The 14692-nt window shown below is 36.7% G+C and overlaps 1 protein-coding gene across 1 annotated transcript in view; it reads right to left on the minus strand.

The window, feature by feature from the left end:
- LOC119781387 (cadherin-4-like) overlaps positions 1–14692 on the minus strand; it is a 380523-nt gene that overhangs the window by 100476 nt on the left and 265355 nt on the right. Inside the window, exon 4 of the mRNA XM_038281816.1 lies at positions 13159–13385. Coding sequence (XP_038137744.1) covers positions 13159–13385 — 227 coding nt within the window. The remainder of the gene's footprint in view (positions 1–13158; positions 13386–14692) is intronic.

Raw genomic sequence — 14692 nt, forward strand, 5'->3', positions numbered from 1 at the left:
TTTGCATCCCTCATACAGGCTTACTTCCCAAAAGAATATTTGCAATTTTTCCACCATGTCAGACTCACCACCGGTAAGTGGAAATGGGGACGAGCAGGTAGAATGGCCTTACACAAACATATCACCAGAATGATTGACAATTAGGAGGACCACTTATTTTGATCATCCATCCGAAAAAAGAACGTCCTCCACTATACATTTAATAATATGACTTTGACAGCCCAATGTAATTTGTATGGTCTGACTCTACATGTGACACTGTTTTAATATTTTTCTTACTGCCCAATAATAGTCTGTTCTGTGCCATGGTCAAAGTTTTATTTTCCTTGCTAGTTGGAAAAAGTGTATTAAGAATGGAAATAAAAACGTGATTGTGCCTCCAAATTTCGTTTTCATCATCTACCAACTGCGGTCTTTTTTTTTTTATGCCACAGATATCTTCACTTTTATAGCCACTGTACAAAAGTTCTGCCAAAATCATGCTCAAGTCTTACCAAACATCACTGGTAGAAAGTATTGGGTTAAACTACAAACTGTTCTCAAGGTCTGTTTTTTTTAAGTCAAGTGAACAGTGGAGGAGGAATGTCGAAGAGTATGAGGGTGTGCATGGATGAACTGGTTTTTGTGTTAATACACAAGGAACTTTTGTGAAGTTTGGTCACAAAGACATTGACACATAGATTGATTTTATGTTACATTTACATAAGCAGCAAGTGGTGTTGATATTAGATCTTATACATATAATTTTAGAATCCCAGTGGGAGAAACACCAGCTTAAAGTTCCAACCCAACAGTATATATATTTGAAAATAAGAAGAAAATACACCCCAGGAGCAGGCTACACTGTTAGAAGGAATCAATGGCTTCTGGCACATATTGAAAGTTAAAGGTCCTGTACCATACAGTCTATAAAAAGTGTTTTTTTCTTTGACTATCTGTTTGTTCTTGCCTGGTCAAGGCCCCTTAGTGAGTTGGGTTCTATCTGCCAGCGGAAAAACAATGCTTTCAAGGTTGCTTTCATTAGTTGGATGCTCAAAAAAAAGGGAAAAAAGGAGAAAAGAAAGCTTTTAAGGCTGTTATAAAGAAAATGCATCAAGTAACCTAGCTTAAGGTTTAGATGTGTGCAGGTTTATGTGGGTGGATAATGGTGTAGGCCGCAAATGGCATTGTGTATTTTGTACAAAGGTGTCCTGCTTGCTGTAATTATTCAAGTGTAGATATTCTATCTTGTTCTGCATCTTTCAGGATACTCCAGGTCACAGATCAAAGGAAAGGTTGTTACAAAGATAGAGGGCTGCAATAGGTAGAGAAAAAATGCTAGATTGGCTTTAAATTGTTAATCTAAGAAAGCTACATTATTAATAATATTGAAAAACTCAAGTAAACACAGATTTCATTTTCAGAAAATTAACACACAGAATTCACGTAATACTTGGACAAAACTACTCATAGGTTTTGAATGCTCAAACTTTTCATATTATTTTAGAAACCTTATCAGTCTTAGTAACAGGATCAGTTCTAATTTCAATACTGATGGATCCCTAAAATTTCCCTTTCTCTGACTGATCTAATGCTAGGAATAGAAAGAACAAAGACCATTCAACATATACACTAAATGTTAACATGGCACTCTGGTGAGTATTAAATAACCTCAAGGTGTAAAGGTAAAATTGATACAACACTAAAACGCTCCTGAACCTCATAGTAATAGTCATTCTGTAAAAGTTCAAAGTAGCTCATAGTAATAGGTGACATTAATTATTTAATCCATTTCATTGTCATGTGGTGAGAGATGGAATTAAACTTGAAACCTTCCAAAGCCAACATAATAGGTCTTAAGCTATAGACAAAAGTATTTTAGGGAAACAATTGGATGAGGTATAATTTATTAATCATAACAGAAGAGTTTTTAGCTTTTTATAATGTTATTAGATGAGATCCGGGTGTTTTAAATCTTCAGGACCAGATTCTGTAAAAATTTAAATCTAAAATAAAAAAAGGCATTAAGGTCTAAGCTGAACACCATCCACCTGATTTTATTTTTTTTATTAAGACAAAGGCTCTTAATAATCTGCATGGTAAGTATAACCCAGTCAGACTTGGGTCACAACTTTAATAATTTAAGATTAAAGTTGATGAAATTACAAAAGACATTTGATTTGACTAAGACTTTCTCTCTCAAAAAAAAAAAATCTCAAAATCTCCATTGCCCTTATAAAATTACTCTTAAACATTAGGTAGTTTGGCTCTTGAGACTTGAATGTCTTGACTTAAGATTGTAAGGCCTTTAGTTGGAGCTTGACTCAAAACTTAGATGAAATTATTTGATATACCTGTGACTTGCAAAACAATTACTTGATCCCAGCTTTGCATATAAGGTAAATAATTATTGTTATTGTAATACTTTTTGTATCTAATGTATTTAATGTTTTTTTATAACATTCAAGACACTGTTATGTAACCACTGAGAGGAACAGTATGGATCGCTCAAACGCACAAATATGATAAATAAATGAACCATAGAATACATAAATGTTCAATAACTGCACCATGAAATCAATAAAAGAGGGATTAAACAATTAAAGACAGAATTATTAAACAATACAATATCAGTGCTTAATTTTTACATTAATTTGAAAAAATTATTTAGATATATTTTACTCCATATAGATATTAATATCCATCCATCCATTATCTGACACGCTTGTCCCGAGTGGGGTCGCGAGGGGTGCTGGTGCCTATCTCCAGCAGTCAATGGGCGAGAGGCAGGGTACAGGTCGACAGTCCTAGATATTAATATATTAGACATATTTTACTCCATATATCTAAATAATGACTAACATAACTGTATGCATTTTTAGGGGTTTGCCATGTAACTAGTGGGTAAATCAGGCTACACTTAATCAGTTTTGGGACTAACACATTATTAATTAATCCTTACAGTAACTACTTTACTTTTTTGGTACTGTAAATAGAATTATAACTAATTACGTTGTTAAAGTCAATAACACATTAGTCATAACTAATTTTAAAGAGATTTAGGAATACAGTCCTTATACTGGCTCCCTGTATCTCAGAGAATAGACTTTAAAATACTTCTGTTTGTCTATAAATCTCTGAATGGCTTAGCACCTAAACACATCACAGAGTTGCTATCAGTGTATCAACCCTCCAGAGCACTCAGGTCTTCTGGCTCCAGCCTGCTCTGCATACCTAGAATCAGAACTAAACATGGAGAAGCAGCATTTAGTTCCTATGCTCCACTTATCTGGAACAAATTTCCAGAAAACTGTAAAAGTGCGGAAAGCCTGAGTTCCTTTAAATCAAGACTAAAAACGCATTTGTTTAGGATTTTTTATTTTATTTTTCCTACTTGCTTTGATTCTGTTTTATTTTCCTATATTTTAATCATGTAAAGCACTTTGCATTGTCTTTGTACTGAATTGTGCTATACAAATAAATTTGCCTTGCCTTGCCTTGGTGTAAGCGCATGTGTTAGCAACATGCATGTGCAATCGCAGGCATACATTGAAAACCGAGGAGAGATGATGGACCAGAGCCAGTGATTCAATAGTAGTGTTCCTACAGAAAAGTCCCTCACTGAAGGCTAAATGTTTCTTTGATTTGCTCATTATTTACGGGAACAAAGACTTTATAAATGCTGGTTAGAAGCTGTCATTTAAAGAAGCTCCACACATCATCTTAACGCTGACTGACAGGTGCTGTCTTTAATCAAAACACGCTTTTTACTATCTTAGGGCTATAATGATTCTACTTGTATAATTTTATAATTAAGCAAAATTCCTGTGATCATCATCATAGTCCTGGGTGGGAATTTTTTTTTTGTGTGTGAAAAATGTAACCCCAGTTTAATTATACTGAAAAGTATATTAAACTTTTTGTTAGATAGCTTGAAAAGATTGCTTTTTCTTTTATTATAAAAAAGAAAAATCATCACATCATGATTATATTCAAACTGTGTTAAACCACACACAGCAAAATAGTGGAGATAAGTTCTCAATATCGTCAGATGTTTAGACCAGTGGTTCCCAACATTTTTTGACTTGTGTACCTCTTTGGGCATTTTGTCCTACCACTAGTACCCCTCTCAGTCAAAGGTATTGGTGACTGCCCAAAAGTGGAATGTACAATAACTAATTATAAAATAAAGAGTATTTTATTTCATATTTTTAACTTGAGCATTTAATTCTTAGGCATTTTATTATTTCCAACTCATATAAAAGAAAACAACAAATATATTTTGTGGAAGCTAGTTCGGAATCAAGATTAAAAAAAAATCTACTATAAATCTGCCTTTATAAAACTGGAACTCCTCTGAGTAACCTCTAAAATCACATTTCAACTTGAGGAATTGGAAACAAAATACTGAAGAAAAATTATAGACAGACTCCATTTATTTTACATTGTTTTCATAATTCATGACACCTGAGCTGCTTTGATGAGCCCGGATGTGGAAAAACAGCCAATAGCAAGCTCTGCTTGGTTTTTATGTGTCAAAGTTGAAGGCAAACTCAAACATATAAGAACAACTTACCTTTTGGTTAAAAAAAACGTGTTTTATTTTTCAGGTGGGTCCTGACAAAGTAGAAAGGATCCCAGTCCTATTTTATTTTATTAGCTGAGAATGAAAATATTTTCATGTACCGCTTGAAATGCACTCGCGGGCCACTACAAGTACGAGTATCCCCACCTTTTCTTTTAATTATTAAATTAACGAATTAATAAAAACACCTTATATTCCATAATCAAACCTGTAATTGCATTTTGAATTGCAATAACAAGAAAGTTATCAGAATTCTTTGACATTTTAAAACATACAAAGTAACTGCATTGTTACTTTAGCAATTGACAAGTTACTTTCACGGAGCAGTTAACTGAGTTACTAACTCAGTTATTTTTTTTAAAGAGTACATAGTAACTATAGTTAGTCACTTTTTTTAAATAACATGCCCGACAATGCACATAATACTTGCAATGTCATATTTATTAAATGTCTGTGATGAATAACCTTTCACTGGAGCAGATGTTCACATTTGACAAAGAAACAAAAACTCAGACTGGAAGCAGTGATATTAAAATCCAACATGTTGCATCCGACTCATAACCAATACATCTAACTGCAGTAAACCACCAAAGAGAAAATAAAATACAAGTCTGTCTGGCATTCATCAAAAAATATATTTTGGAGAATATCTTGTACACTGAGAAGCCAAGTAAAACACAATGATGGTGGTGGTGTGAGGCTGGTTCTGCTGTGCTGCTTCAGGGTCTGTCAAACTTCCAATAATCGACAGAAAAAGATACAAGTAACTCCTGAAAGAAAATGTCAGGCCATCAGTGTGTGACATTAAACTCAATCATATTGAGCAGTAGGTTGAGCAGTAAGACAATGATATAGATGACACCAGTAAGCTCACCTCTGAATTCAGAGGTGAGCTTACTGGTGTCATCTTACTGGTTCTATTTATTATTCTAAAATCCTTACATGATGTTTTTGTATTTAGTTTGGTTATCATTGTTTGATATTAAAACAAGGCCAAAAAGATCTCACAGCATTATAATCACTTTATTGGTCACCGCACACCCTCATGTCTTATTTCAGCCCCTAGGGGAGGCAAAGTCCCTAGAAAAATACACCAGTCTCAAAATTCTCCAGAGGAGCAGCCTGACATGCAGTGGCCCACACAAAAACCGAAACTCTCTCCTGTAGTAATAACTTTATTTCAGACAATCCAGTAAAATAATACATTGAACACCAACAAACATCATGTATGATTGATGAAACATATAGTTACATTATATGTATTCTTCAGTGCTTATGTCTGAAAAGGGGTGTGAAGAAATGAAACATTTAATCATACATCATTTCATTCCTACTGTCCTTAACACCAATAATTTTCCTGATTCCAACATGCGCCTCACTCTCTGCTACACTGCCAACGTTCCAACAGTTTGACAGCTGCTGTACCAGAGAAAAAACTTTGGACTTGTTTTATGCAAATGTCAAGGACTCATGCATCTCTAAAGTAAGACCTCCTCTTGGGAAATTGGATCACCGTCTTTTTTTTATCTACTCAGAACATAAGCCCCTTTATAAATGGAAACCTATAATAAAAAGAACCATAAAACTATGGTCACAGGAAATTAAAGAAGGTTGGAAGGTTGTTTTGAAGCTACATATTTGTATCGGCCACATAGGGAGGACTTCAATGCCATGATTTAGTGTCCCTACCAGAATAGTGAAATGCTTCCCCAAAAATTATGTTATGTTATTGGTGATAAAATTAACACTATTGAGCACCCAACGGTGCCTACTTCCTTGATGGAAGAGGCTATTATTATTCAGATGATAGCTACTGATTTGATCAATGACAGGTTGGCCCCAGTAACTGAGTGACTGGTGTTGGCAAATGAGATGCCAGAGCTATTAACTGAGAAAAGACTACCCACCTTAGTTAGACTTTGAGAGACTGGTGACTAGCATTTCTATGCCGGTCACCCACAGCAGGTATGACTGCAAGTCATTGTTTGCCACAAATCCCACCAGAGATATGAGGGGATCCGGAGGTGAAACACGAGTTTGGTTCATACGGAAATGGATTTCCTGGTCAAATCATGGGATAAGAAATGGGGCGGTGAAGAAATATAAATACCTTGGAGTTCACCTGGACAACAAACTAGACCGAAGATGCAACCTTAAAGGCAGAACTGAGCAGACTGTACTTCTTAAGGAAGCTTATGTCCTTCAGTGTTTGGAACAAGATGCAGAATACTTTCTATAAGTCTGTTGTGGAGAGTGTGATCTTTTCTGCCACAATCTGCTGGGGTACCAGCATCAGAGCAAATTACTTAATGGATCTTAACAAGCTAACAAAAATGCCGGCTCTGTTCTAGGAATTCCTCTAGAACCTCAAGAGATGATTTGACAAAGAAGAATTCTTCATAAAAATGAAGAACATTAATGACAATAGTGAGAATCTTCCGCTGACGAATGTCACAACAGTGTCTTCATCATTAATACACCACAAGATCCGATGTAAGACGGAGCTCTATAGAAATCATTTCTGTCTACAGCCATCAACATTTACAATTGATATCAATTTGTTGAAAAAAAGCCATTAAGTTGCTACATCTAATTTCCCTTTGGGGTTGATTATTTTTGAACTGAATTGACTTATGAGTTCATACTACAGTATTTAAAAAAATCAATTAAGTGAGCAAATAACTCCAGTTTGCAAAACATGGAAGCCAGCCTTCCGAACATGTTTCTGTATTAATTGTTAGTCCTGCTGTGTGACAGATTCACTGTAACTTGCAAACAAAATTTTACATTTAACATACCGCCCTCTGACAACCACAAAATGCTTATGTGTCTGGACAAATTGACCCTTTTTTGTTTTCTAAGATAGACAAAAGCTTTGTGGGTTTGACTGCAAGTCATTGTTTACCACAAATCCCACCAGAAGTATGTGGGGATCCAGAGGTGAAACACATGTTTGGTTCATACTGAAATGGATGAGAATGGGAGTCATAAGAAACAGATGTGATGTATCCCATCCCCCTCCCCATAAACTAAATAAGTCATGCAGATCTTTTTTATCTGCACATGCTAACAGGTACTAGTGAGCTCCCTGAGGAGAAGTGAAGAAAAAAAAAATGGAGGGAAAAAAGTAAAGACAAAAGCAAGAAAAAGAGCAGTGCCGTCACTGCAAAGGAGTTAAGCCAGTTTTTTCTCCCCCACTATGGAGCAAATTTAATGAAACCTTGCTCGTCAAAGTCTAATTCATACTTTCCAGAAAAAAAAAGGTGCAGAAAGATGACGCACCTGACGAAAGAAACAAGGTCAACAGAGGTGCTTGTGAACTTATTGTAGTGAGTATTAGAGATGAATGGCATTGCGCAGAGAAGCTGAATTTAGATCATCATTTTCAACTGCAACAAGAGTTTTTTGGATTTTAATTTAAAGGTTGTGTTATTTCCATTTATTCTAACACAGACAGAGTACATATGCTTTGGCATGCTTCCTCGCATAGCTCAAAAGCACAGGCCCACAAAAATAAGACATTTTTTGCCCCAAACAAAAGGACAAACACAGAGAGAACATACATGGCATTAAAAATTAAATGCAATATTACCATAATTCATACTTGGTCCAGCATAATCTCTAACAATAAATAACACCCTCATGCATATACCCAACACACATTTGCTTAGGCACACCGATGCTATGTGAAACAGAATCACTGAGTGTGAAATAGATGCAAACCCACAGCCATGGTGCCATCAGCCTAAGCCAGCTGGCAGTGGTCCCAGCTCTTCCCCTCAACACCACAGCTTCCCTAAAACCCTGCATGCTTTGATATCAGTGGGCCCCTGGCTCGCGAGACATCTGGAAGTTATTATTCAACAGATCATATCACAAAGCGGCAATTCCATAATGAAACCTCATGTTTTATTTCAGTGCCCTGCTTTCTTTTCATAAATACAAGCTGGTAACAACTTGTAGCCTATCCGTGACCACTGACCACAGATCTAGCTCCTCCATCATTCATCCGTCTTTCTGTCTCTCATTGTCAAATAAACTAAAATAGTTATTCGTCTGACCTTTAATACTTGCTGCTTTAACAGTACAGCTGCAACTACATTATAAATGTGATGCGTCATGAGAAAAGTAGGAACAAGTCGGCAGAGCATCACCAGAAGGAACATGGAAAAACCCACTAAACTGGAAGAGAAAATGCAATTTTTGTTTTATTGCAAAATATACAAGTGCAATATATGGAGAACCAACTCCATGCTTTAAATACACTTTTTGTAGGCCTTGAGAATAAAGTTTGTGCTTAAACTCGGTTTTTATCCGACTGGTGTTGCACCACAATCTGTTACCAGGTTATTTTGGGATTCATTGAAGAGTACCAGGGAGAATCCATTAGAGCCACCCCCTTGAGTTTGAGGGGTCCAGAATGTACTGCAACATTGGTATTTGCATGTTGAGGAGGGCAAAGCCAACAGGTTATTTAAATAATGTCTATGTATGCCTGCATGCTGACTTTTGTTAGGTGTCCGCAAATTACGCCTTGTATAAAGAAAATATATGGTTACTAAAGTTAATCCTCCATTCACACCAAATCCTATTCCAGTGACTTTCAGGTGCTGTTGCTAGCCTAACTTACTCTCAGCAATTTGCTTGGCAGATGACATGCTTCACTACTGACACTTCTCTCGTGTTTATCAGAGGGAAGGAGCTTCTATCTGCTAATTGACGATTTAATATCAGCATGGTGGACTTTTACTATTTTACTGAATGAATCACAGTCCTTTATTAGCTATGGGACCTCAGACAGCATTTCTGTTTTCTCTGGGTCCACCAGATCCTCCAGAGTTGATACTAGTTTGGGTAGTCCAGGGGCTATAGCTGGATAGCAATCACTCATGAGCTCCGACAGAAACAGTGGGAGATCGTAGCAAGTTCCTGGACAGAGAATCCAGCAGAACTGGGGCAGGGACGGCCAGCCAGGCATCACACTGGAGCTAAGGGAATGCAGCAGGACAGTGGTAGATAGGAGAAAGAGGCAAGCCAGAGTGTGCATTAGAACAGGGGAGAGCCCACGTGGGGCCAGGGCAGGAATAGCGGGAGATCAGAGAAAGGACTGAAGCAGTGGGTGGCTGGGATCATCTCAGAAGCTACAATAAGTGGAAAAATTATGAATGGTTTAACATTCCTTTTAGGGGCTAAACTGAAATGGGTTTTTAAAAGCTATACAAAATCCTCTTAAGACCATTCCTTACTTAAGCATTCACTTTTTTGGTCCTAGGGATCAACGTCTGTAGATATATCTATTAGTATCTCATGGGGTAAGTTTGACATTTTGAAAATAAAACCCCTCTATCAATCTTTCCGGTAAACAACAATTTTGAAAATAAAATTTATAGAGTATGTGCCAGCTCCTGGATAATTTTTTATTTTCTTTGTTTGTTTTCTTTGTTGTTTCTTTTTAATTGATCATTTTGCTACTACATTATGTATGGCAAATATGTATAATGATTAAATGAATCCTTTTAAAACTGTTTTGGGATCTGAGTTAAAGATAAGACACAAGTTGTAAGAAAATGGGACAGGAGAATCCTAAAAGCATTTTAAAGGGGTCATAGAATGATTATTAGGGTATTTGGTGCTGGTCCTTAAGGTCTCTGAATAGGGTGTGTAACATTGGTTGGGCTGAAAATGGCATATTTACTGTTCTATAAGCCCTAATGCAAGCCTAGTTATAAGCCCTAGAATGAAACGATAGGTTTTCTTCCCTTTATGGTATGGATATTTAGATTAATATTTGCAGCCTGATATTTACAAAGATGTACGAAAATATTCAGTGATTGATAAAGTTAATGCACTGCATATTATGCAACATCTGTTCAATTCCATCCGTTTAGAAAAAAGCTGGAGTTCTTGGAAGTTGGAGTATTGTTAACTACCCATCAAATACTTTATTTGAAATTGTAATTTAAAAAGAGCTAGAATACTTAGAAAGGTGAAACATGCATGTGGATTAAATGCACATAAGCACTGCAATGCAGTGCTGGGAATTGTTTTAAATACAAAAATACTGCTCTCAGTTAATGGTAGTCAATTACATTGCAATCATTTCTTTTTCTAAAGCCTCTGTTGACATCCATTGTTATGGGAGGTAGTGGGGGAGCTGTGTTGCAGACTATACAAAGTTATTTTACATTACTGGCTTTTGTTACCACCCAGTTGGCTTTGAGTGGATACGAGATTCTCAAAGGCTGATTTGTCCTTAATGTTGTTGGAAGAGTGCAAATGTTAAAATGGTTATATGTTCTTCAATTTGTTTTTCTTTTATGTCAAGCTTGACATGACTGGAAATCTTAAGAGTGCACTCTTTAAGGATTTGTAAATAATTCAAAGCGGATCTTGGTAGACTTGTTCCTGGTTTTACCACTGCCAGTCAAAAATCATATAAATGCCTGAACAAAACAAAATGTGAAGGTAGGGGCCAACCTGTTTGGTGCCTAAACAGCCCATTAATACTTGCATAGATCCTTTGTTGGCTGATGTCTCTCCAATTTTTGTCTTTGACTCAAGGGCTGACCTTACTTTCTCTCATTTTTTTTTCAAGAGTAAAAAATACTAGACCTAACTATAACCATTTCTTTTACATGTCTTAATTGCAAATGGTTTTAAATGTACATCCACTGAATCTCAATGCTCCTGAGAAAGCTAAACACGAAGGCTACTTTCACACTGCAGGCCTTGATGCTCAATTCCGATTTTTTGTGAAATCCGATTTTTTTTTTGCATTGCTGTTCATATTTCCAAATATATGCAACTTATATGTGATCTCCTGTGTGAACTGCAGTCATACAACGCAAGTATCCCGCATTCGCAGTAGAGGACGCAATGACGTCACAGGCTAGCGTGCTCTGTGTTTACGGAAGTAAACATGGATGGTAGTACCGGCGCGCATCTAGCGATCTTTTCCAACCATAAAAACACAATCTTTTCACATGGTTAAACATAAATACTGCTCTCTGCATCATCATCTGCCAAGGTTGTTGTTTTTCTTGCCCCTTCTGCGTAGCAAGATGCAGAATAGTGACCTTTGTCGGGTATTAATGACGTTCAGGTCGGATGAATCCGACCTGAACGTCAGACACAGGTAGCATTTGAAAAGATCAGATTCGTATCACATTCAGGACCACATAGCCAAGTGGCCTGGGTCGCATTGGAAAAAATCGGATCTGTGTTGTTCAGACAGCCATGAAAAGATCAGATCCAGGTCACATATGGGCAAAAAAATCGGATTTGGGTCATTTCAGGCTGCAGTGTGAACGTAGCCTTACTGTATTCACGTACCAGACATGTTGTTGTTTTAAACAGGACAATTATATAGGGATAATATAAATGGCCCACAAATGATACATGAGTACCTTGGGAATTGCAGTATAAGAAAGTTACTTTTTAAAATGGTAAAGCTGATTTATTTTATTTATAATCATCAGTTTTCAGCATAATTTTTCAATTATTGGAATGGATCATACAGAATTGTCTCACCTGTTAAACTGGGCTCGCAGATGTTGAACTCGTCTACAGTTGGAGAGCAGCTTTCACATGCACATCAAGTACAGAAGATATCTCACATACTCACTTCATTACACTCAACTTTAATACTCTGTGCTGTTAAACATTCAATTTACCCAGGATAATGAATGCTTAAAAATTAAAGTAATGCTTAAGGCATTATCTACATTCCGGTAATCTGGTTAAGGAAGTCAGAACACCTTAAAGTTTTATTCCTTGATGTTCATTTGACCATGAAGAATGAAAAATGTCAATGTGAAAGTACTTTACCAGCCACTGAAGCAGTTTACGAATGTGAACACACCCTTGGTAATAAGAAACATTGATTTAAAAAAGGAAAATTAAATATTGTTTATAAATGTGAAAAGGAATGAAGAATTAAACAAAAATGTGCTTCGCTTCCTCACCATAAGGTCTGCTTAAGTCAACAATTTATTGAGATGTTTTCTAGATACAAAGATAGGAAGATAGGTAAGCTGTATGTGGGTTTTAATCAGTCCTCATATATTTCACGATGCAAGGTTGTCTCATTTAGAGCTGATTTTATTTAAAACCTATTGACCCTTGTAAGATGTTGTGTCAAGTAAGTGAACACAGGGTCTTCATTATTTGTGTTGTCATTGCTTTAATCTGATTAAGGCTTGTGTAGCTATCGACTTTCTGATTTGGCTCTGTGCTTCTGTATTCATGGGACAGCTTAGTTCAGACTGCTCAGTCTTCGCCTAACCTCTGACAGCTCTTAAACAGAAACAGAAGTGCAAAGAACCCCTGGGGTGCATAGGCACCGGATGTTTTCCAATAACAGCTTTTGGCTAAGGGAAACATTCTCTCCCCCATGTGGCAGTGTGATTTTATCACTTTTAACCGGCTGCCATTGCTGCTGCTCTCACCCACTCTCTCTATTTCTCTAAATCCCCAAGGAGTTTTGACCTGATTTTAGGCTGTTGGTATCACCAGGCCACTGGAGTAAATGTGATAAAAAGGGACCTTTTATACGATAATTGAAACTTAAAGCATGATATTTCTGTTCTACTCACCTTATTTTGATTTTGTCCTGCTGAGAACAGGTCAGTTGGTGCCAGCTGAACCACAGTATCCCAGACATTTCTGTGAGAACCATGCGCTGTCACTTTAAACTGAACCGGCTCATCCAGGCTAGCTCCCTCTCCCTTGGCAAAGATGGATCCATCTGTCCGCACGCTGAAGACGGGGTCGCTGCTCTGGAAAACCACGGCCTCATTCCCCATGCAGTCATCAAATTTCACTGTGAACAAAATAATTTAAAGAGGTTTCACATTACACCACCGAGGAATAACAGCAAATACTAGCAATTACAGCGAATAGATAAAAATGGCAAAAAATTATGTCCAATTGGTCTCATTCACATGCAACAACCTAAGCTGTTAAAATTGCAGTTCCTTCTCTCTATCACACAAAAACACATGCATACTCAGCAACACAGCAATGAACGTTACTAAGTAAAAAGCAAACAACAAATTGTTCCAATAACATTGACATTTTAGCTTTCCAGTAGGTCAAAGCATAGCAACGCTTTATCCTGTGTGTTGCTCGCTGGAATTAGATGTAGAAGCAATTCATATATGCAAACAGCTTTTTCTGGGTTTTATTGTAAATAAGTGGAAAGGAAAATAAGGAACAGCGCTCTAGATGTACAGTGTCACTCCTGATAAAGATTTTAATGTTTTATTTTATTTTAGGTACAGGGGAGAATTCAACAGCTATGCAATAAATTATTAAACTAGATCACTAAAAAAGTTCAAAGTATGTCAGTTGTGGTCCATAACCTCTAGCCATCATTCCAGATCACTGTGTGTACAAGTATGCCAGAAAAACAACCAAGTGACAACTTAGTGAGCAGAAAACATATTTTGATGTGGTTGAGTCAGAGTTCAGAAATAAAATAATGAAAAAGCGAGTCTCGCCAGAAGGGGGCTTAGACAACAGACATACTCCCACTTGGACAGAAATTTTGCAAGGAAAAAGTAAGACAATATTGCAGGATGAGGCATGGGTTGTTAACTAAGACTGACAGCAAAAACACAACAAAAACTTAAAGATGCTGTAACTAGGTTAGTGCAAATTTCAAATCTATTCTCCAACTGAATTGGACAGGATAAATGCATATAAATGAATGTAAACATTTTGAAATTAAATATCTCATTCATATTATAAAAAAAACCTTTGGAGCCACTGTCAAATGTGTCATGCATTCTCAAGATGATCTGGTTTTAAGCTTGTCTCCAAAAAATGAGCTTTAGAGATTTTTCTTCTTACTTTTACTCACACCGCACATGGTAGCAAAATAAATTTGTTTCTCATCCAACCTTTATTGTCACACCTTCAATCATGCACAATGCTTAACTGCTGCTCTTGCTGTAGATATTGGAAACATTAAAAGGGATGCCCATACGTCTGGAGGGATATGCAACTTTTTTGGGAGGGCGGCTTATCATTTGCACTTTCATCTAATTTCAAACTTTAGTATTTATTGTAGTCATTTCGTGTATCATAGGTAAAAGAAATCATGTACTACAAGTGGTAAAATTTCAT

The sequence above is a fragment of the Cyprinodon tularosa genome, unplaced genomic scaffold, assembly GCF_016077235.1.
Source record: "Cyprinodon tularosa strain WSP-4 unplaced genomic scaffold, ASM1607723v1 ctg176, whole genome shotgun sequence".
Classification (NCBI taxonomy): Eukaryota; Metazoa; Chordata; class Actinopteri; order Cyprinodontiformes; family Cyprinodontidae; genus Cyprinodon; species Cyprinodon tularosa.